The sequence below is a fragment of the Orycteropus afer genome, unplaced genomic scaffold (assembly GCF_000298275.1).
Source record: "Orycteropus afer afer isolate SDZICR_OR568_19922 unplaced genomic scaffold, OryAfe1.0 scaffold00323, whole genome shotgun sequence".
Classification (NCBI taxonomy): domain Eukaryota; kingdom Metazoa; phylum Chordata; class Mammalia; order Tubulidentata; family Orycteropodidae; genus Orycteropus; species Orycteropus afer.
This window is the reverse complement of record NW_006921910.1, coordinates 3,544,602-3,567,335: the sequence shown is the minus strand read 5'-3', so window position 1 is coordinate 3,567,335 and position 22,734 is coordinate 3,544,602. Positions and strand designations below refer to the sequence as shown.

Below are 22,734 nucleotides of genomic sequence, written 5' to 3'. Positions count from 1 at the left end.
GAACTGACATTATTTTCCCATAAATGCAAACTTTAGCTGCATGTCTGCACATGAGAATCACCTGGAAACTTAAGAAAACAGACAGACTATGGCCCAGGCCCAACTCACAAATAGCCCTGGATGGCACAGTGGTTAAGCCCTTGACTGCTAACCAAAAGTTTGGCATTTCGAACCCACTAGCTGCTCCATGGAAAAAAGTTGTGGCATCTGCATCCATAAAGATTTACAGCCTTAGAAACCCTGTGGGACAGTTCACTCTGTCCCACAGGGTTGCTGTGAGTTGGAATCAACTTTGTGGCAGTGGGTGGGTAGTGAGGCTCAGGTGTTTTTGTTTTTGTTTTTGTTTTTTAAAGAAAAAAAACCTCCCAATTGTCCTAAACTTCTTTATAAATGTATACTGTACTTCAAAAAAAAGTTCTTTTAGAAAATAACTTTAAATCTGTTTATGGAACATAGGTATACAATGATGCACACATCCTGGAGAAGTTGCTCAAGGATAAAAGGAAAGAGCTGGGTCCACTGCCTGATGAGGATGACATGGCTTCTCCCAAACTCAAGCTGAGTAAGGCAGCCCTGCCCTTTATTACTCAATGTAGTCTGGCAAGAGTAGATGACTCATTTGGTGAAATAATATTTAATTAATTGGTGACTACGTTTGAATTCACTAGGACTTCAGCATGGAGTTTCTTTCCTCCTCTCAAACACTCTCTTTGACTGAATTTTAAATAGTTCGACTGTGGGGAATAGAATATGATCATCAATGGTTTTGTTTATTTTCTTGAATGCTGTGGATGTTTTGTGAATGTTAAATAGCAAGATTAGGTTTTAGCTTTTTTTTTTTCTTTAAGAGCACAGTGGCAGATTTTTTTTCTTTCTCTCTTTTTCCTTTTGGCATGTTTATTTGGTAATTACCAGAATTAAATATGAATGCCAGCAACTCCTACTAGCCTGAAAAATTGAGAAGTTAGAGATGTCCAGCCTGTGCTGTCAGCTGACTCAGCTGTCCTGTGAGCGAGGTCTATGGGATCTTATTTTATTAAAAACTGTAAGAGAGGAGGGTACTGCGAAAGTAATGAATACCACTGGACTAAATAAGCGGTTTCTACCATGCTTAAGATAGGAAAATAAAACAACTGCCATATTTCCAAAGGATGGAAAAACAAACAGGCCCTGCTTTTTTATATGAAATGACTATACACTGAATTTCACTGTAGCTTTGGTGTGATTCACTGCTGAGTGGTGATTCCTTCATGTTAAGACACTTAACTTTACATGGAATTTTAAAAACATACTGGCTTAATTTCACAAAGATAAAATGGCAAAAGTGCAGACCATTTCTTACTCTACTTTGCAGGGACATAATATCTTGCAAAAGTAAACTGAAACTAAATTGAGTTAGGAGGCTAATGATAGATAATTTAACAATAATTATTTAAATGTATATATTTTCATAAATAAGCACACACACCTATACTTGAAAGTCCAGAGAAAGGATTTTAATATGGAATGTTATTTTCCTTTTTATTTCTCTATTTTTTATTACAAAATTTTTAAACATAGACAGATGTAAGGAACAATACTGCATATGCTCCTATGTACCTGCTACCCAGGTTCAGCATTTATCAGGGTTGTGCCATACTTATATCCCTCGTTTGTTTTCTTTCTTCCCCCTACATTATTTTAAAGCAGCTCTAATCATTTCATTTCTACATTATTCAGTGTACATCTCTAAAAATGGAGGTATTTTCTTGATAACCATGAACCATTATCACATCTATCAAAATTAGCAATAGTTTTTGGTTTTATCTAATTACCTGATAAAATTTCTTATTTTACTGATTTTCTCACAAATGTACTTTTATGGTTGGTTTCCTTCAAGTCAGGATCTAAGTAAGTTCTATATATTAATTACATTTGATTGTTATGCCTGTAAGTTCTTGTAATCTAGAGCAGTCCCCCTCCCTCTTATTTCCTCATGCTATTGACTCACTGAAGAAACTGGGCCACTTTGTTGTAAGTGTCCCAAGTTCTAGATTAACCAGTTTGCTTCCTTATGATGTCAGTTAACTTATTCCTTTATCCCCTAATTTCTTGAAAATGAGATTTAACTCTGAAGGTTTGATTAGATTCAGTTTCAGCTTGGCAAGAATACTTCATAACATTTTCTACACTTATGTTGCATAACATCTTGGAGAATAGTGTCTAGATGAGGTAGGATGCAAATATGATTCATCTATTGCTTTTGATTGATGGTCCTTTTAAGTCTTTTTTTAGTCCATAAATTTCCATTTCAGTGTGCATCTCCCCCCCCCATCCCTTACAGTTTATTTGTTGACAAGTTTGGGTTGATACTATAGTTTCCCAGCCTGGGTTTTACTAATTGTACCTCTATAGTTTAATGTACTCTTCTGTCCTTGTTTTCTACTGTAAATTGGTAATTGAAGCCAAAGACTTGATCAGATTCAGGTTTGATGCCCTGTTCCCTCCCTTTGGCACAAAAGACAACTTCGTAGGGAGATACGTCACAGATTGTTTCTTTCTGTTAACAGCTACTGATGCTCAGTTTATTAATTCACTAAAGGGATATCATGTAGTGATAGTTTTATTTTTTTATTCCTCACTCATTTATTAGCTGTCATACTTCCCATGTAGAGAAACTTGGCTTCATCCAAAATTTCATTGCCAAGTTCAGGGGTGTTTTGTTTTGTTTGAAAGGTGGCTAGAAGCTTGATTTTTTTTTTTTTTTTTTTTTTTGCTTGCTTGTTCTATTGTTTTACGGATCATGTACTAGTTTTTTAAATAATGCTTTGGTTTACTATCAGTCCTCCAACTTTTATTCAGTTGTTTGTTTATTTGTTTTTTATGAATCATTAAGAACTCATAGGTTTAAACATACTGCTGGATTTAACCCACTGTAGTTTTTGTTCTTATTGATGCTCATGTGGTCCCAGGCTGGTTCCTGTGTTCTTTTGACATGACCATAGGAAGAAGTTTTTGATGCATTCTTTATTATCTGATGTTTCAGAATATACCAGGCTTATCTTGTACAAACTGGTTATCAGCCACTTGCCATAGAGCCCTGACCTTTTAATATTTTAAAACTAATGTGGGGTACCCTGGTACTGGGTTGGTCATTGTTTCTAAGTGTTTTTAGTAAGAAATATGTGTGTGTGTGTGTGTGTGTGTTTTAACATTTAAAGATAAAATATAACGTGAGTTCATACTGGTAGATTTGATTAAAACTCAGCGCTGCAGGTGTTTACTCAGCCTCCTCTGCCTGACAGCTGTGTCTCTTTTTCTCTCATGAAGAAATCTCAGTTTTCAAGGATACCAGAGGTGATGGAATTAGAGTGTCATACATCCACTCATTTGCTTTATTCCTTCCACTTACTCACAACTGTCTCAGAATAGTAGCACTTACTCTCCCTCCAATAATATGATATTGAAAATAAATTTAATTTCTTCCCAGTTTTTTGTCTTTAGGATATATTTCAATAGAAACGTGCTAATAATTGCTGAGTTTCAGAAATCACACGGTATAGTCCCTTTGTTTTGGCTATGCCACCTACTCTGTATAAATTTAGGTTCATTTATTTAATTTTGTCTGTTAACATTAAATCTCTTTCTTTAGGTAGGAAGAGTGGGATTTCTCCTAAAAAATCAAAATATATGACTCCAATGCAGCAGAAACTAAATGAAGTCTATGAGGCAGTAAAGAACTATACTGATAAGAGAGGTCGCCGCCTCAGTGCCATATTTCTGAGGCTTCCCTCCAGATCCGAGCTGCCTGACTACTATTTGACCATCAAAAAGCCCATGGACATGGAAAAAATTCGAAGCCACATGATGGCCAATAAGTACCAAGATATAGACTCCATGGTTGAGGACTTTGTCATGATGTTTAACAATGCCTGTACGTACAATGAGCCTGAGTCCCTTATCTACAAAGACGCCCTTGTCCTACACAAAGTCCTGCTTGAAACTCGCAGGGATCTGGAGGGAGATGAGGACTCTCATGTCCCAAATGTGACCTTGCTGATTCAGGAACTTATCCACAATCTGTTTGTATCAGTTATGAGTCATCAGGATGATGAGGGAAGATGCTACAGTGATTCCTTAGCAGAAATTCCTGCTGTGGATCCCAACTTTCCAAACAAACCTCCCCTTACTTTTGACATAATTAGGAAGAATGTTGAAAATAATCGCTACCGGAGGCTTGATTTATTTCAAGAGCATATGTTTGAAGTATTGGAAAGGGCAAGAAGGATGAATCGGTATGTTTTCAAAGCGATTTCTTTTTGAGAAGATGTGATATTTAATGTAAAACAGAAGGAGGAATACTGCTTTGATGTACTATTTCAAAACATCTTGGGTACATTGTTACAGTTGGTAAGCTGCCATTCTGAATTCTAATTAGCCAAAATTTCTAGAGAACACATGTTCAGTGGGAAGGATGGCATACTTCTAAGTCATCTAGATTAGGGCCAGTGAGGAGAGGGAGTCAGCCAAATGAAAGGTCTGTTGAAAAGGATCAACTCTTACAATACAGTCTTTTCCAGGAGGTGATTTTTATTTTTTTTGGAATATGATTTTTAGAAGATAAAATGCTAGTAATTAGAGTAACAACTTTTCTTACAAAGTTTGAGTTCAATCCAAGAATGTTTTCAATAAATTAAAATAGCTTTCCAGTATTGACCTGATGTTAGCATTAAATATATTTCACAACCTATTCAAGAACCTAAAAGGGCTTCTTTTTATTTCTTTAATAATCTCAGATTTCTCACTTTAAGAGCAGACATTAAATGTTTTAAAAGAATCAATCAAGGAATAACCATGTGTAAATTTCCATCACATTTTAATTTTGACATTTGGCAGTCTGCCACACATCAATAACATATTCAACTGTTAAAACAGGCTCAATTCAGCAATTACAGTGTGTCTTCCATGTGCTTTTGAAGGTACTTGGAGAATGTGAACAGTTACAAGATACCAGCCTTTCCTTCTTGGAGCTTATAGCCTACCATACTGAGAACTAGGCTTCTAGCCAGTGTGCATGGGCATGTGCGGGAATTCCACTTAGGCAATCAGGGAAGCCCATTAAAGAAAGTACATTTGCTCTGGACCTTGAAAGGAAAATGAATGGCAACATTTGCTGTTCCTATTGAGAGTGCCTGCTCTTTGTAAAGCACCATGGTAAACACTTTATGTAAATTAATTTTAACCTTTATAACAGCCATTCTACAGAAGTGATAATCTTTCCAGTTTGTATATGAAGAACCCAAGGCGTAGGCAGAGAGAAGTGAGTTTCCCCAAAGTCTCATAACTAGTAAGTGGGGTGTCTTAACTTGTTCCCCATTGCAGAACACTGCTGCTGAACCAGGCACTCCAATACCAATCATGGAGCACAGCCAGGAACAATAAGGCTTGAGCTTTGTGTTGTAAGAGCTTGAAGGCTGATAGATTATATGGGACCTGTGCTTAGGAAAAAAGTAATTCCAGACATGATAATATGTAACAACCTGATATGGAATAAGGAACTCTTAATGGCCTAAAAAAACAAAGTTCTCTTAAAAAGACAAAGTTAATTTTGGAAGAATGGTGGGATGGGTAGGATTTACATGAGCAGTGTGGAAGATATTTCAGGTAAGCTGAGTGATATAAGCAAAGACATAAGGTTAGGGAATGAACGTGGTCTGTTAGCCAGATTGGAAAGGTCCTTGAATGACACATTTAGGAAATAGCCCTTATTCTTGGGTAGGCGACAAAAGAAAGATGGAGGGATATCTTGTAGCCAAAATCTGCAGGATCTATTCCTTTATTCAACAAATGTTTACTGAGTATCTTCCAGTTAATATTCTGGGTACTTGAGAAACATCCATGAACAAAACAGACAGAAACTCTGCTTTCACTGAGTTGAAGTATCCATGTTTGTTCTCAGTTTACTTAAATAGTCCATAAGTGTAAAACCATTCCACCAATCCCTGTTATATCTTCAGGTTAATTCTGTAGTTCTTCCAAAAGGCATTTGTCTCTTGATTATTACCAACTTTGTCTTGTGTAAATGACATTTATTCTAAGAATTAAGCAGGTTTGTATCACTAGGAGATGTGCTGTTTTCATTCTCCTGTTGTTGACATGGTGGTCTTTTGCTTTTGAGGCCTGGGAGACTGGATCCAAGGTGCATTTATGTAAAGTAGTGGTACACAGTTTCACTCTCATGCTCAGAGCATCATGGCAAAACATAAGGGAAGCCATTCTTATCTTTGCAAATGAAGGTAGTGTTGGGACTGCATACAGTATTTAATAAGAACTAACCTCATGCTGCTTAGAGGAGGGATACATCAGTTTAATGTATGATAAATGTAGCTTTATCTAAGATCATAAATAAAGTTCATGCTACATCACTACTCAACTTCTATCTACCACTGCTACCCAATATCGACTGAGACATCACACCCTGAAATAAAAGGAGTCTAAACAATGAAACATCATTAGAAAAACATTCACTCAGATGATGGTAGTTTTGTCCATCTGCAGTATTCCATAACAGTACAACTCTGACTCATGCCAGTTGGCTACTGGTTGTCCTAATCTCTTGGCAGTATTCCTGGATGAAGCATTCTGACTCCCTTACAGGTAAGGATACTTGTGGAAAGACAAGGACAGGAAAGCATCAAAAGTCTTCTCTAACCTTAATTATCTCCTTTTGCTGAAAGCCTGTCTTATGTGAAAAGATTATCCACCAATTTAGCAGAATGAGAGTTCTTTTTCCATCCAGAGTCTTTGTTCTGCTCATGTAGAAAACACCTGGCCTCTTAAATTGACAAATTCTTGGTGTTACTTTCTTTAAATAAAAAAGAATATGTCAGGTGTACAGTGCCATTGTACGAACTTCTTTTACTAAACCACATGACATGATGAAGTTGTGAATCTGCCCTTTAACTTTAATATGGATTCACCAAAAGAAGGTTTTCATTTTATGTTTTAAACTGTAAGGTATTATAAAAATAAGTCTACTATTTGCTATTCAAATGGACAAGTTTCAGATACTCTGTTCAGAAAACAGGCATCAGATTAGTGTCAGGTTTTTCTTCCCTTGGTACGTTTTATTTATTTTTTTATTGCTTTCTTACAAGTATTAGCATTTCTATAACCTGAAAAGATTTTTTAAGTTTTTCCAAAAAGCACCCATTTAGGTTATTGGCTGTGTTTTCTCATTGTTTTCCAGTTTACCTTTGCTGATGGGAAAGGGGGTTTTAGGACCTCACTGAGGTTTGATACCATAGTGGCATGTGCCAACTAGCCCAACTTCCCCAACCAGAGTACTTCTATAACTGCTGATAAAACATCTGTCTAGATAACTTTGTGAATGATTTTTCACACCCTGATGTTTTGTGTTAATAGAATTATATTTAAGCTTTCCTCAAACCCCAGTAAATTTGAGAGAGTAATAAAAATTTCTTTGTCTGAATTCTGAAGTTTCTTTTTGCCCAGCCCTCTCATTTTATAAATGAGGAAAGAGACCCAGAAAAGTTCTGAATATGACACACATAATTTTTTTCTCATCTTTCAGTATTTGCCTATATTGATTCCCCAGAACTATGGCTCACCATGGTCAAATGACACATCAAATTCTGTTCTAACAAACATCAAGGAGATACCTTTCTTAGAACTGAGCAGAAGTGCCATTGCAATAACCATTGTGGTTATTTCTGGAAAACTAAAATGAGCACTGACTGAGGTTTACAACCATGCTGGGGTACCCTCATGGCTTTGGAATTTATGTCAGATACAGGCAACCATGATGTAGGTCCAGAAGAGAAGAGAATGAACATTGCCTAAATCATTTGTTAACACTTTATACATTACATTGGTCCCCATTGAAGGAAAGTAGAAATTAATCCAAAGATTAGATGTAAGTGTTAGATATGTTGTGGAACCTTGTATACAGTTCTTAATTCGGGCAGCCACATTCTGTTGCTAGAATCTACTGATGTATGTGCAGTGTACTTCCACAGGAAAACATAAAAGGCTTTTCCTTTCATGTGATCTGTACAAAGAGTGAACTTTAAGGAAAAAAACTGGTAGGCATGAGGCTCACCATGGTCAAATGACACGTCAAATTCTGTTCTAACAAACATCAAGGAGATACCTTTCTTAGAACTGAGCAGAAGTACCATTGCATTGTCTTATTAAAGAAGTATTTAACAGAATTTAACTTAAAATTGAAGTGTATGAAATAAGTAGTTTGTGTATCAATGGATGCTCTTGATGCCATTATAGGACAGATTCTGAAATATATGAGGATGCAGTAGAACTTCAGCAGTTTTTTATTAAAATCCGTGATGAACTCTGCAAAAATGGGGAGATCCTCCTTTCACCAGCACTCAGCTATACCACGAAACATTTGCATAATGATGTGGAGAAAGAAAAAAAGGAAAAATTACCCAAAGAAATAGAAGAAGATAAACTAAAACGAGAAGAAGAAAAAAGAGGTTGGTTTCATTTTATTAAATATGAAGAAATAGTATACTCTGTGCTAACTGGTGTCAATTAGCTGTGAGAAGACTTCTGTTTATGTAGATTGTGACTCACTGTGTTGACTCCAACCATGCGTCATAATTTACATAAACAGATATGGTGAAGTGAAAATGTTTTTGTCATTATCAGTTTGGTCATGAGGCTGGAAAAAAGATTGAAAGTTACATGTGACACAAGTATTAGCTTGTTAGATGCTGTCAGGTTGGTTCTGGCTCATAGTGACCCTATGTTATATACAACACAATAAAACACTTCCTGATGCTACACCAACCTCACAGTCATTGCTGTGTTTGAGCCCATTGTTGTAGCCACTTTGTCAGTTCATCTCATTGAGGTTCTTCCTCTTTTTCACTGATGCTCTACCAAGCATGATGTCCTTCTCCAGGCATAGTCACTCTTGATAATGTGTTCAAAATGTGTGAGACAAAGTCTCACTATCTTCTCTTCAAATGAACATTCTGGCTGTACTTTTTCCAAGACAGATTTGTCCATTATCCAGGAAAATAATCAGTTAATTGACAAGTATGGGAATTTAATACCTCTTAAATGTTATTGGTAGATTAAAAACGTAAGAAGCCGTCTGGAGCTAAAAAATAGTGAGTACATCGAGTTTCTGCCACATTGTTCAGTAGCACAGTTTTCCTCATACTAGATGATATTTTGATTGAACCACAGTCCTTGAAGGAAAATTTTATTTTGATCATATCAACCTAAAATTGTTGCTTTTTGAGTCATTTTCTGTAAGATAGAAATATTTTGATAGTGGGAACTTTTATCACAAATTTTATCATTTCTGATAAAACTTGAGTTCACATAGATACCTTGAATACTTGGTTTTCCAAAGTGTTAATAGTAGTCTTTAGGATCAAACTTACTTCTTAGGTTTTTTTTTCCACCCTTAGGCAGAAAAACAAAATAAATTGGTTTGAAGTATATTATCTTAAGTGATGCCATCTCCAAAGAAAGAAAAGATAAAGGAAACTAGTTGGTGAAATTGTAATATTACCAGCTGTTTTGCCACCAGAGGAGACAAGTATATGTGGGTAGGGGGTTGGATCCATGTCATTGTTTGCTACAGCTTTACTAGCACAAGGTGACAGAGTTGGAAAAGATCCTGGAAATGAGCGAGGCGTACCAAAACCAAGCCCACTGCTGTTGTTTCCTACTCATAGGAAATATGAGTAGGATATATCTGTAGGACAGAGTAGAACTGTCCCATAGGGTTACAGAGGCCATGAATCTTTACAGAAGCATACTGCTACATCTTTCCCACAGAGCAGTTGGTGGGTTCAAACTGCTGACCTTTTGGTTAACAGTTGAACCATTGTGCCACCAGGGCTTCTTGAGAGAGCCATACCAAGCCAGATCCACTGGTGTCATGTTTATTTTAACTCATAGCGACTATACAGGACAGAGTAGAAGTGCCCAGAGGGTTTCCAAGGCCATGCACCTTTACAGAAGCAGACTTCCTCTTTCCCGTGGAGTGGCTGGTGAGTTAATAGCCAAGCACTTAAGCACTGTGCCATCAAGGCTCCTTTTAGAGAGCCATTGGAGGGCTGAAATAAGCTTACCACACATTCCTGGCTGAATGGAAAGCTAGATGCAGGGAGGATGTGTGAACCTGACAAAAAGCTAAATTCAAAAGATACTTGAAAACTAACTGCAACTTTCAATGCATTCCCTAACCCTCATAGAGATCAATCAGCAGAGGGTGAAGCTTTAAAGATTGGAGTTGTTTGAACACGTTTGCTTAAATCATTGATCCCTAGCTGTGCAGACCTATGAAAAATTCCTAGTGTCAAGTGTTCTTCTGTAATGGGAGTCCTAGCAGGAAAGGGGAGAAAAAATATATATGAAGATATAGTGGTTGAAAACTTTTCAGATTTGCTGAAAAACATTAACCTGCAGCCTAAGTAAAATAAAAAGAAAGGGAACCACATCCAGATACATCATAAACTGCTGAAAGAAAAAAATCTTGAAAGCAGCAAAATAACTCATCACATTAAAGGCTGACTTCTCATAAAAAAGAATGGAAGCCAGGAGGCAGTGGAATGACATTCAGAGTGTTGAAAGAGAAAAAACTAAGTTGTATATCCAGCAAAACTGTTCTTCAGTAATGAGATAAAAATAAAGACACTCGCACATAAACAAAAACTGAGAGACTTCACTGCTGTCAGATATGCCATATAAGAAACACTTAAAGGAGAGCTTCAGGCTAAAAGAAAATGACACCAGATGGTAACTCAGATCCACAAGTAGGACTGAAGAGCACTAGAAATGGTAACTGTGTGAGTAAATGTAAAGCACTCTGGGTATTTTTCTGTTTTTTCTTCCCCCCTCTAAAAAAACTATTATGTTTTTTATAAACAATTACTATGTTTGAAGCAATAATCACAACACTGTATTGTTAGGTTTATGACATTTATGACATTACAGATGTAATGCATGTAATAGTAGTAGCACAAAGGAAGAGGGGGTAGAACTGTGTTGGGGTAAATTTCCATATTTAATGAAATTATGTCAGAATTAACCTGAAGTAGATTGTAATGAATGAAGGATGCACCTTGAAATGCCTAGAGCACCCATTTAAAAAACAAACAGCTTCATTGCAGCCCTATACACAATAGCCAAAAGGTGAAAATGACCCAGATGCCCATCTACAGATCAAGCATTCCATAGAAGAATGTTGATCAAAATGGGGGAAATGCAGGACAAATGTTCAGTTTCTCATGGACTCTAGACATTCCGGAGCCATGCAGGCTGGATGGACCCCTGAAACTATTGCCCTGAGATAACTTAAACTTAAGGTTTAACTTAAACCAAAAATATCCCCTGAAGTCATCTTAAAACAATAGTTTAACTTTACTAGTTTAAAAAAAAAAAAAAGAATCTGTCTTAAGCACTATGCTCTTTTAAGAACTGTCTTTATGGAGTCAAATTGACAACAGCAACTCAAAAGATTAGATAAGAACCTTAGGTACCAGTGAGTTTATGTTACTGAGAGAAACAACTCACAAAAGGAGAATGAGAATGATTGCCCAACTGGAAGAATATAATCAGTGTCACCAAATGGTACATATAGAAACTGTTGAATTGGTATATATTTTGCTATGTATATTTTCAGCAACAACAACAAAAAGAATAATAATTCCTTCAAAAAAATTTTTTTCAATAAAAATAAATAAATAATGTCACCTGAACAAACCACTCTATCTTCTTTAAAAAAAACAAAAATCTTGGGGGGGGGTTTGTTTGTTTTTTAAATTAGTATGGTACAGTGCATTACTTGGTGTAGCTTTTGTAGCCATGGTCTTTGTGACTCTCACCAGATTACTGGGTAGGACCATGCAAATAAGGTGTGTAGAACTCTAATGTGAGGATTGGTTAGTTTTGTTATGCTGCTGGGCTTAAAATGAGCCCTCCTAGTGGCAGAGAGGGATCTCACTGCCATCAAGAAAGAAGAGCTAGAGGTGAAGTGGAGCATGTCTCCTTGGACCTGAAATCCCCACTCTGGACCTCCTTGGCAGAGATAGCCCAGCAGAGAGATGGCAGCTATGGAACCAACAGGCACAAGACCAAGTGGCGGCCTTACTGGCCCATAGGGTGAGAAAGCTGAGTCCCATTGGACAGGAGCCTTGCTGGCAGAGTGAGGTGCACATAAGTGTACTTGTTGGCAGAGCTAAAATAGCTTTATAACACTTGCCTGAGCATAGCAGAGGCCAAGGGCCAGAGAAGCCTATCAGGGGCACAGGAAAGGAGAAACTGTCCTGATAAAACAATTGTATCCTGAGTGCGTTCCTGAACCTGGATTGTAGCCTGTTACTTCCCTAATTAAATCCATAATTGTGAGTATTATCTGTGAGTTCTGTGTGGCCATTGCAACAAACTATGGAACCCAGAAGAGAAGTAGTGGGTGCTGTGGGAGGGATGGTTAGTGTCAGAGTTACTAAAGAGGCTGGAGGGTGGTGGCATGTCTGGCCTCATAGGAATAAGCCTTGGGCTGTTGATGGTGACTCTCTTTCCCCATGTGAGATTGGAGAAGGTCAGAAGATGCCACCTCCATGCCCTTTTTGCAATTAGTCTTATTGAAAAGAAAAGTATTTAATTTCAAGGGAGATTTTAAGTACTTCTATAGTTTACAGCATATAGTATGATACACATACTCCATATTTCCTCAATTCTGAGATTCCATTAATCATGACATAGCCATGTAAAATGTTAGAAAAAGCAACCTCAGAAGCATGAAGGGAGGGGAAGTGCATCAGAATTTATCCCTAGAATTACAAGTAACTTACTTTCTCTTTATATCTTTTTTGTATTACCCAAAATTATTACTTAGAACATGTATTACTAAAATGATTATATTTCTTCTTATATATTTTTATTTAGGTTAGTGGTTGTTGATAGTTGCTATTGAGTCAGTTCCAACTCATGGCAACCTCGTGGGGTACAGGGTAGAACAGCCTTGTTTTCTTGGCTGTAATGTTAACAGAAGCACATTGCCAGGCCTTTTCTCCCATGTTGCCACTAGATGGGTTCAAAGCACCCAGGTTCGCAGTAGAGAGCAAACCATTTGCCCACCTGATCAGTGGTACCAAAAGGAAACCAGACCCATTGTTGTCAAGTTGATTCTGACTTGTAGCAACCCTATAGGACAGAGAAGAACTGCCCATAGGATTTCCAAGGTTGTAATCTTCATGGAAAGATGGTGTAGTGCCTAAGGCATTGGACTGCTACCCAGAAGGTTGGCAGTTCAAACCTACCAGCTGCTCTGTGGAAGAAAGACAGAGCAGTCTACTTCTGTAAAGATTTACTGCCTCAGAAACCCAATGGGGGTCGCTATGAGTCAGCATCAACTCAATGGTAGTGAGTTTGGTTTTTGGTTTTAATCTTCATGGAAGCAGACTGCCACACCTTTCTACCCAGGAGCAGCTGGTGGGTTTGAACTGCCAGCCTTTTGGTGGCGAGCAAAGCACTTTAACCACTGTACAACCAGGACTTCTCAGATCAGTGGTTGTCAGTTGGAATTCAAAAAGACAATTTGGAGTAGAGGTTATTGAAAATGTGACTGTCCTATTTTTTGTGAATTCTGCCTTTAAGTGTCAAAAAGAACGAAATATATTTTATGTGCTGTTTGAACCCTACATCTGATTCTAACATCCCTTTAATAAGCACCTTTTCTGTTTTTTAACTCAAGAAGCTGAAAAGAGTGAAGATTCCTCGAGTGCTACAGGCCTATCAGGCTTACATCGTACATATAGCCAGGACTGCAGCTTTAAGAACAGCATGTACCATGTTGGAGATTATGTCTATGTGGAACCTGCAGAGGCCAACCTACAGCCACATATAGTCTGTATTGAAAGACTGTGGGAAGATTCTGCTGGTAAATTCACTTTAAATCAAAAGGCAGAGTAGTGAGAATGTGGCAGTTTTCCTCTTCCTTGGTCCTCAGGAAAGAAAATTTTATTCAGACATTTTATTCCTTCCAACAGTAGTTCTACAATGTATCAATAAATATAATTAAGCATCCATCATATGAAAAATACAGGATTTAGCTTTGGGCAGTGCAACAGTTAAGTCCAAAGAAATGGATTCAACTGATACTAAACACACACACTGTGAAGCACACTCTTTGTAGGATAGCAGAGATTCAGAAAAACAAAAAGCGTAGGTTTTGCCTCTGGCCCACCAGTCTGGTAAAAGAGGTCACAAATGAAAAAGAAACTGTTACAGAGGTACATATGCCTTGCCTTAGAATTTGGTTTTGGCGAGGCTTCCTAGAGCAGTTGGCTTTTAAGTTGAGACATGGAGAATGAGTAAGAGTTAATGAAGCCAGAGCAGGAAGAAATGTGATTCAGGCATTCTTGTTCTCTTCAGTGACCACCATGTGAATTAGTTTTGGACATTCACCAGAGTGTTAAGTACGTCCTTCAGAGTATCTGTATTCTTACTATAAAGTACACAAATTTACATGTTTCCTGAGCAGAGCAAAGCAGAGCAAGTCTCATAAACCCTCCTCATACCTTTAATACGAAGGGAAAATGAATGTTTGTTAGGCCTTGTTGCATTTTATTCTTTTAAAGTAATATTTCTTCTAAAATAGCTAAGCCAAGGAACTATGGCAAAAAAAAAAAACCACAGTGTTAAGTTCAGGCAGTGGCATGATGGCTTAATGACGTGTTTGCACATCTTAAAAAAATTATTGTTTTCTGTTAATGGTAATGTTACTCTTTTTTCTCTCTTTCAAAGGTGAAAAATGGTTGTATGGCTGTTGGTTTTATAGGCCAAATGAAACGTTCCACCTGGCTACTCGAAAATTTCTAGAAAAGGAAGTTTTTAAGAGTGATTATTACAATAAAGTTCCCGTTAGTAAAATTCTAGGCAAATGTGTCGTCATGTTTGTCAAGGTAAGAAACTCTTACTCCCAAAAGTACCATTCATTCCCTAAGAATAAATTTAGAAACACAAAAATTGATATTTACAAAATTAAGAACTCTGTTTTAAAATCTGTTTGATTTTTTAAGTCACGTCTATATAGGTATATGTAGGAGCCCTTGTTGTTGTTGTTGTTGTTGTTGTTGTTATGTGCCGTCAAGTTGGACCCGACTAATAGCGACCCCTCCTTGGGTTGCCGAAGCACTATCACTGCGGAAGGAGATTGCCCAACCTTTCTTCCGAGGAGTGGCTGATGGGTTTGAACCACCAGCCTTCTGGTTAGCAGTCAGGTGCCTTAGGCACTATGCTACCAGAGCTCCCGAAGGAGCCCTAGTGGCATAGAATTTAAAGCATTTGGCTGGTAATCAAAAGGTCAGCTGTTCGCACCCACCAGCCACTCCACAGGAGAACAGTTTGGCAGTCTGCTTCCATAAAGATTTACAGCCTTGGAAGTTCTGTGGGGCAGTTTTATAGGGTCACTATGAGTCGAATCCTTTCATCATCACTTATTCAGTCTCTATGTGGAGCAAATAATCCAGGAAACTGGACTATATAAATAAGAATGTGGCATCAGGATTGGAGGAAGAATCATTAACAACTTATGATACACTGACAACACAACTTTGCTTGCTGAGAGTGAGGATGACTTGAAACATTTACTGATGAAGATTGAAGATTACAGTGTGCGGTATAGATTACACCTCAATATAAAGAAAACAAAAATCCTCACAACTGGACTATCACAATAAAGGGAGAAAAGATTACTTGTTCTACAATCAACACCGATGGAAGCAGCAGTCAAAATATCAGATGACATATAGCACTGGGCAAGTCTGCTGCAAAAGACCTCTTTCAAGTGCTAAAGAGCAAAGAGGTCTCCTTGAGGACTAAGGTGATATTTTCAGTCGCCTCATATGCATGTGAGATACATGCATGATATTTTCAGTTGCCTCATATGCATGTGAGAGCTGGACAATGAATAAGGAAGACCGAAGAAGAGTCGATGCTTTTGAGTTGTGCTGGCAAAGAATGCTGAAAATACCATGGACTGCTAAAAGAACTAACAAATCTGTCTTGGAAGAAGTGCAGCCGGAATGCTCCTTGGAAGTGAGAATGGCCAAACTTCATCTCACCTACCTACTTTCGTCGTGTTGTAAGACAAGGCCATTTCCTGGAGAAGGATATCATGCTTGGTAAAACTGGAAGGTCAACGAAAGAGGGGAAGGCCCTCAACAAGTTGGATTGACACAATGGCTACAACGATAGGCTCAGGTGTAGCAGGGATCATGGGAGCTGGCACAGGACCAGGCACTGTTTTGTTCTGCTGTACATAAGGTTGCTATGAGTCAAAGACAACTTGACAGCACCTAACAATAACAACATGAGTTAAAATTGACTCAGTAGCAGTGGATTTGGTTTGAGTTTGGGTTTTATATTGGTATATGCAACAACTCAGGAGGAAAGGACTTAAAAATGATGGTGAAAGATCATTTGTTACCTATACTGTTTAGCTATTTGTGATTAACTTAAATTTTCCTATATTGCTAAGCTGATTTTTGAGAATGCTATTTTCTGAGAGATAATTTTCAGGTAATAAGGTGTACTTTTTACTTTATATCTGATAAAGTATGTGAGCCCTGCCCAAAAGCTTTCAGAAACATTATACGTACATGAAATATTGACATATTTTCAAAAGGGTAATTTATAAGCTAAATAGAACTATTCATGTTTATAAGCCAAAGTATGTGTATTTCATAAGGCCATTCTATAGCCAGGAAATACTCTTAGATGTCTAGCTATTTACCATTTGTTGTTAGCCACCAGAAAGTCTTAACAATTAAAGTTTAGTTTATGTGGTTGGTTAGTGTTTGCTTTTGGTTTTTGGTTGATTGGTTTTCAGAAAATCTGTGTAACTAAATAATTAATTTTATTCTTATGTCTCCTAGGAATACTTTAAATTATGCCCAGAAAACTTTCGAGATGAAGATGTTTTTGTATGTGAATCACGATATTCTGCCAAAACCAAATCTTTTAAGAAAATTAAACTATGGACCATGCCCATCAGCTCAGTTAGGTTTGTCCCTCGGGACATGCCCCTGCCTGTTGTCCGAGTGGCCTCCGTATTTGCAAATGCAGATAAAGGGGATGATGAGAAGAACACAGACAACTCAGAGGATAGTCGAGCCGAAGACAGTTTTAATTTGGAGAAGGTATGTAGACAGTAGCCCCAAGGAAAAGAATGTTACGTCTCTAAATATCTATTCCAGGAAGTAGGTGAATAAATTATTAAAATTCAAAATTAGAAAAAGAGAAACAACATAAAACCTTAGCCAAACAGAAAGTAGGAAACTATAAAGGAAAGACAACTTACAGAACTGAGGCATAGATCTTGAAAGTAAATCCACGAGCTAATTCTTTGACAGGTCCAGTGAGATAGCTAAACTACCAGCTATCTGAATAAAGGGAAAATAAGGAGAGTTAAACTCAAATACACAAAATGTGGAAGAAATTTAAAAACTTGTACATTTCTGCTTGTAAATTTGAAAACATGAATGATAGGTTTATAATACAATAATTTATTAGGATAACACATATTACCAAAATGGAATCAAGAAGAGTTCTATTGAAAAAGATATGGAAGAGCTAACTCCAAAGAGTACTGAGGTCAGATAGTGTTATAGGGGAATTCTTTGAACCATTTAATTGACCTATAATTTTAATGTTTAAACTGTTTCAGAGGACAGAGAACAAAGAATACTTCCCAGTTCATTTTACAGAGCCAAAATAATCTTGATCCCAGAACCTGACAAAAAATTACAGTTCAGTCTCTCACATCTATTGAAGTAAAATTACTTGGAAAAATATTTTTGTAAGTGAAATCAAAACTTAGTAATTTAAGAACAGCATGACCAGAGAGGGGGGAGTTCATTCTAAGAATGCAGGAATTACTCAAAATTCCATAAATGTACTAAAACCTTTCACTATATTAATAGATCAAAAGAGAAATAACTTGGTAAAGCACAGTATGTGTCTCGATATTTCTTAGTATTATTTCTTAAAATTATGTTGTATCTCAAGCTTAAAGCCTATCAAACACATTCCCTTTAAAGTTATATACAGAACCAAGATGCTTGCTATACCATTGTTAACCAATATTTTTCTGAAAGTGACAGACACACTAAAATAATAAAAATACTGATAATGAGACAGCAAGATTATTATTTGAAAATATCAAAAGGAAAACGAACTGAAAAGCTTTGGGAAACAAAATTCAGTAAGTCAAAATTTTAAAATTCATATACAAGTCAGTAGCTGTCTTACATAAACACAACAATTTATAAGACTTGAAATTAAAATGAAAGTGACTAATTTTAGCAATTGTTAGAAAAATCTTGTAGCCAATCCACATTAGCAACAAAATACATTAATAAATAACTTTAACAAGGAATATCTAGAACTTGTAGGAAGAAAACAATCAATCTACTGAGAGATATAAGGTACTTGAGTAAATTAGATGTGACAAAATTATTCTAGTATTCTTATGGAAGAATAATATGTGATAGTAACTGGAAAAAGAATTTAAAAAATAATGGAGAGAGCTTTGTCCTGACAGATATTTTTACATTTTATAATAATGCATATTGAAGAACCAAAAGAACACTGGGATACTACCTTAGGAAAGAATAGACTTTTCATAATTAAGTCCAAAAATAAATGGGTAATGAATATATGATAAAGGTAGTGTTTTTAATCATCAGAGAGATAAAGGAATCTAATGATAATGGAAAACTGGATAGCTATTTGAAAAAAAATTAAATACAAACATGAACTCTGTCACTTTATATTCCAAGATAAGATAAGAACATAAATAATGAAACAGTAAGAATACTAGTTGATAGCGTAAGTACATTTGGTACCTTTGCATGCACATAATATTTTCATTTATAAGCTTGGAACAAGGGGGCTTTTTCTATGCATGACAAAACCCAGGAGCCATAAAAGAAAAAACTGATCATTTTGTTTATTTACTATTTAAAAATATCAACCAAGTTAACCAAAATGCTAAGGACTACTGTTCAAAGAGCTCTTTGAAGTCTAGGGGAAAATGATGCTAGAACAAAGGCCTAAATAGGTAACTTATATAAATATAAGAAAAAAAAAGATAGCCATAAGAAAGTGTGTTAGTTAACATAATACTTTTTAAATGCCTAATAGACTGGCAAGAGTTTAAAACACTGCAGATACATGCAGCCTTGCAAGGTGTGGGGCCACATACTCTCAGTGTTGGTGACAGTGTTCCCTCTGACTCAGCAGTGAGACTGCAGGGCATCTGCTCCAACAGTAGTATTTAAGTGTGTGTACCAAAGAATTTTCTACAAGAGTGATGTCGTTGTTTGTAAAAGTCCTAGACCTGACCTAAATGCTCATAAGTAGGGATTTGAGTAAAGTTGTCATCCATCCATCTAATGCAGTACTGTGCAGCCAGTGAAAGGTATAAAGTACATATAATAGGAACCCTGGAGGCACAGAGGTTAAGTACTTAGCCGCTAACTAAAAGGTCGCTAATTGGAACCCACCAACTGCTCCATAGGAGAAAGATATGGCAGTCAGCTTCTGTAAAGATTTACAGTTTTTCAAACCCTATAGGCCAGTTCTGCTTTGTCCACAAGGGTCACTGTGAGTCAGAATTGACTCATGGCAATAGGTTTGGTTTTTTCAGGTTTTTTTTTTTCAAAATTTTCTAGGATGTGTGAATAAAAAGATAAGTTGGTAATTAATGAGTCAGAATAGTATGTGATCCCATCATTATTCAAAAATAAAAAGAGTGTTTACATACTTGAATATAAAGGCAATATAGAGGGGAATTCTGGTAAGATGGAAGAATAGGCAGAAAGACTGCACAGACCCTCTTCAACAAAGAAAAGGGGAACCAATTAATACAGATACAGAAGATAATCCTGGACCCCTGACCTTTGAAGGGAAGGATATAAAAGTGGTCTAAACTCTAACTAGCAGAAGAATTTGCATGAAAATACCAAAAAAGGAGACATACAGAGCTGTGGTCTGGCAGTGATCCTGACGGCTCAGAAAGCTTGGATATTGCCAACTGGTGGTAGAACCTAAGAATTAAACTAAAAATCAGCCTTGCTAGCCAGGGACTGCACGGAGGACTGCTCTGGTGGTTGGGGAATAAAAGGAAAGCAGCAAAGAGGAAAGCAGGCTGAACTGTGGACTTGTGCCTGTGTGGAGGGTGGCTTGACCATTTTGGATACGTAAAGTGACATCATTCTCCCAGATTCCAGGGACTTAAGAACAGGCTCCACTTCTTGGGAACTGCAAGGACATTCCGGACGCACAGACTACTGGAAAGGTGCAACATTCCCCTTGTTATTCTTATATCTGAGCAGAAATCAATGAAACAGAAAATAGAAAGACAATAGGAAAAATCAACAAGAGCAAAAGTTGGTTTTTTGAAAAGATTAATAAAATTGACAAACCACTGACAAATTTAACAAAGGAAAAGAGGGGAAGAATACAAATAACATGAATAACAAAGGAAACGGGTGACATCACAACAGAACCAACTGAAATAAAAAGGATATCAGGCTACTATGAAAAACTGTACTCTAACAAATTTGAAAATCTGGAAGAAATGCACAGATTTCTAGAAATACACCACTTAACGTAAACTAACACAGAGTGACATGGAAAAGTTGAACAGATGCATAGCAAAAGAAGAAATTGACCAGGTCATAAAAAAATCACCAACAAAAAAAACTCTTGGCCCAGATGGTTTCACTGGAGAATTCTACCGAACATTCAGAAAATAACTGACACCATTCCTACTCAAACTATTCTAAAATATAGAAAAGGATGGAATCCTCCCTAACTCATTTTATGAAGCAAGCATAACCTTGATACCAAAACCAGGCAAAGACATCACTCAAAAGGAAAACTACAGACCAATACCCCTCATGAATATAGATGCAAGTATATTCAACAAAATCCTAGTCAATAGACTCCAACAATGTATCGAGAAAATCGTTCATTATGACTTAAGTGGGGTTCATATCAGGTATGCAGGGAGGATTCACCATTAGAAAAACAATCAATGTCCTCCACCACATAAATAAAACAAAGAAAAAGAAACACATGATCATAGCATTCGATGCAGAAAAAGCATTTGATAAAATCCAACACCTGTTCTTGATCAAAACTCTCAGCAAGATAGGAATAGAAGGGACATTCCTCAACATAATAAAGGGCATCTGTGCAAAGCCAACAGTCATTATTCTTAATGGAGAGAAACTGAAATCATTCCCCTTGTGAACAGGAACCAGAAAAGGATGCCCTCTATCACTACTTCGTTGTACTGGAAGTCCTAGCCAGGCAGTAAGGCAAGAAAGGGAAATCAAAGGCATCCAAATTGGTAAGGAATAAGTCAAACTATCCCTATTTGCTGATGCTTTGATCCTATACCTAGAAAACCCAAGAGACTCAGTCAAAAATCTACTGGAACTAATTGAGAGATTTAGCATCGTGGCAGGATACAAGATCAGCATCCAAAAATCAGTTGGATTCCTCTACACCAGCAAAGAGATTGCTGGAAAAGAAATAAGGAAATTAATACCATTTACAATAGCTACCAATAAAAGAAAATATCTGAGAATAAATCTTACGAGGGACACAAAAGACCTATACAAAGAAAACTATAAAAAACTACTTCAAGAAACCATAAGTGGTCTACATAAATGGAAGAACATACCATGCGTGTGGATAGGAAGATTGAACATTGTGAAAATGTCAGTTTTACCCAGAATGATCTATACATTCAATGCAATCCCAATCCAGATTCCATTAACATTTTTTAAGGATATGGAAAAAACAATCACTAACTTTATATGGAAAGGAAAGAGACCCCAGATAAGCAAAGCACTATTGAAGAAGAACAAAGTAGGAGGTCTCATGCTGCCGGATCTTAAAACCTACTATATAGCCACAGTAGTCAAAACTGCCTGGTATTGGTACAATGACAAACACAAAGACCAATGGAATAGAACTGAGAACCCAGAAATAGATCCATCGACCTATAGTCAGCTGATCTTTGACAAAGGGCCAAAATCCATTACATGGGGCAGAAAATGTTTGTTTAATAAATGGTGCTGGCAAAACTGCAGGCCCATTTGCAGAAAAATGAAACAAGATCTGTACCTCACACCATACACACAGACTAACTCCAGATGGATCAAAGACTTAAATGTGAAACCTAAAATTATAGAGTTCCTCAAGGAAAAAGTAGGGGCAAATTTAGGGGCCCTAATATATGGCATAAATAGACTATTAAGCATAACCCAAAATGCACAAACAGCAGAAGAGAAACTAGATGAATTGGACCTTCTAAAAATTAAATTTTTATGTGCTTCCAAAGACCTCTCCAAAAGAGTCAAAAGAGAACCTACAGATTGGGAAAAAATATTTGGCAATGACATATCTGACAAGGGACTTATCTCTAGGATTTACAGAAAACTCCAACACCTCAATAACAAAAAGACAAATAATCCAATTAAAAAATGGGCAGAAGGCATGAATAGACACTTAAACAAGGAGGATATATTCAGGTGGCCAACAAACATGAAACACTGTTTGGAACATTACTGCGCAACTTTAGGAATAGTCCGTTTAGGCTAAAAGGCTCGCAAAATAGGACTGGGAAAGAGCTGCAACATCTGAGTAAACCCAGCCTTACTCATGGAAAAG

The 22,734-nt window shown here is 36.9% G+C and overlaps 1 protein-coding gene across 1 annotated transcript in view; it reads left to right on the top strand.

Moving 5' to 3' along the window:
- Positions 1–22,734, top strand: part of PBRM1 (polybromo 1) — a 148,966-nt gene that overhangs the window by 64,684 nt on the left and 61,548 nt on the right. Inside the window, exons 16-21 of the mRNA XM_007952061.1 lie at positions 457–562; positions 3,632–4,274; positions 8,284–8,495; positions 13,739–13,924; positions 14,791–14,948; positions 16,923–17,186. Coding sequence (XP_007950252.1) covers positions 457–562; positions 3,632–4,274; positions 8,284–8,495; positions 13,739–13,924; positions 14,791–14,948; positions 16,923–17,186 — 1,569 coding nt within the window. The remainder of the gene's footprint in view (positions 1–456; positions 563–3,631; positions 4,275–8,283; positions 8,496–13,738; positions 13,925–14,790; positions 14,949–16,922; positions 17,187–22,734) is intronic.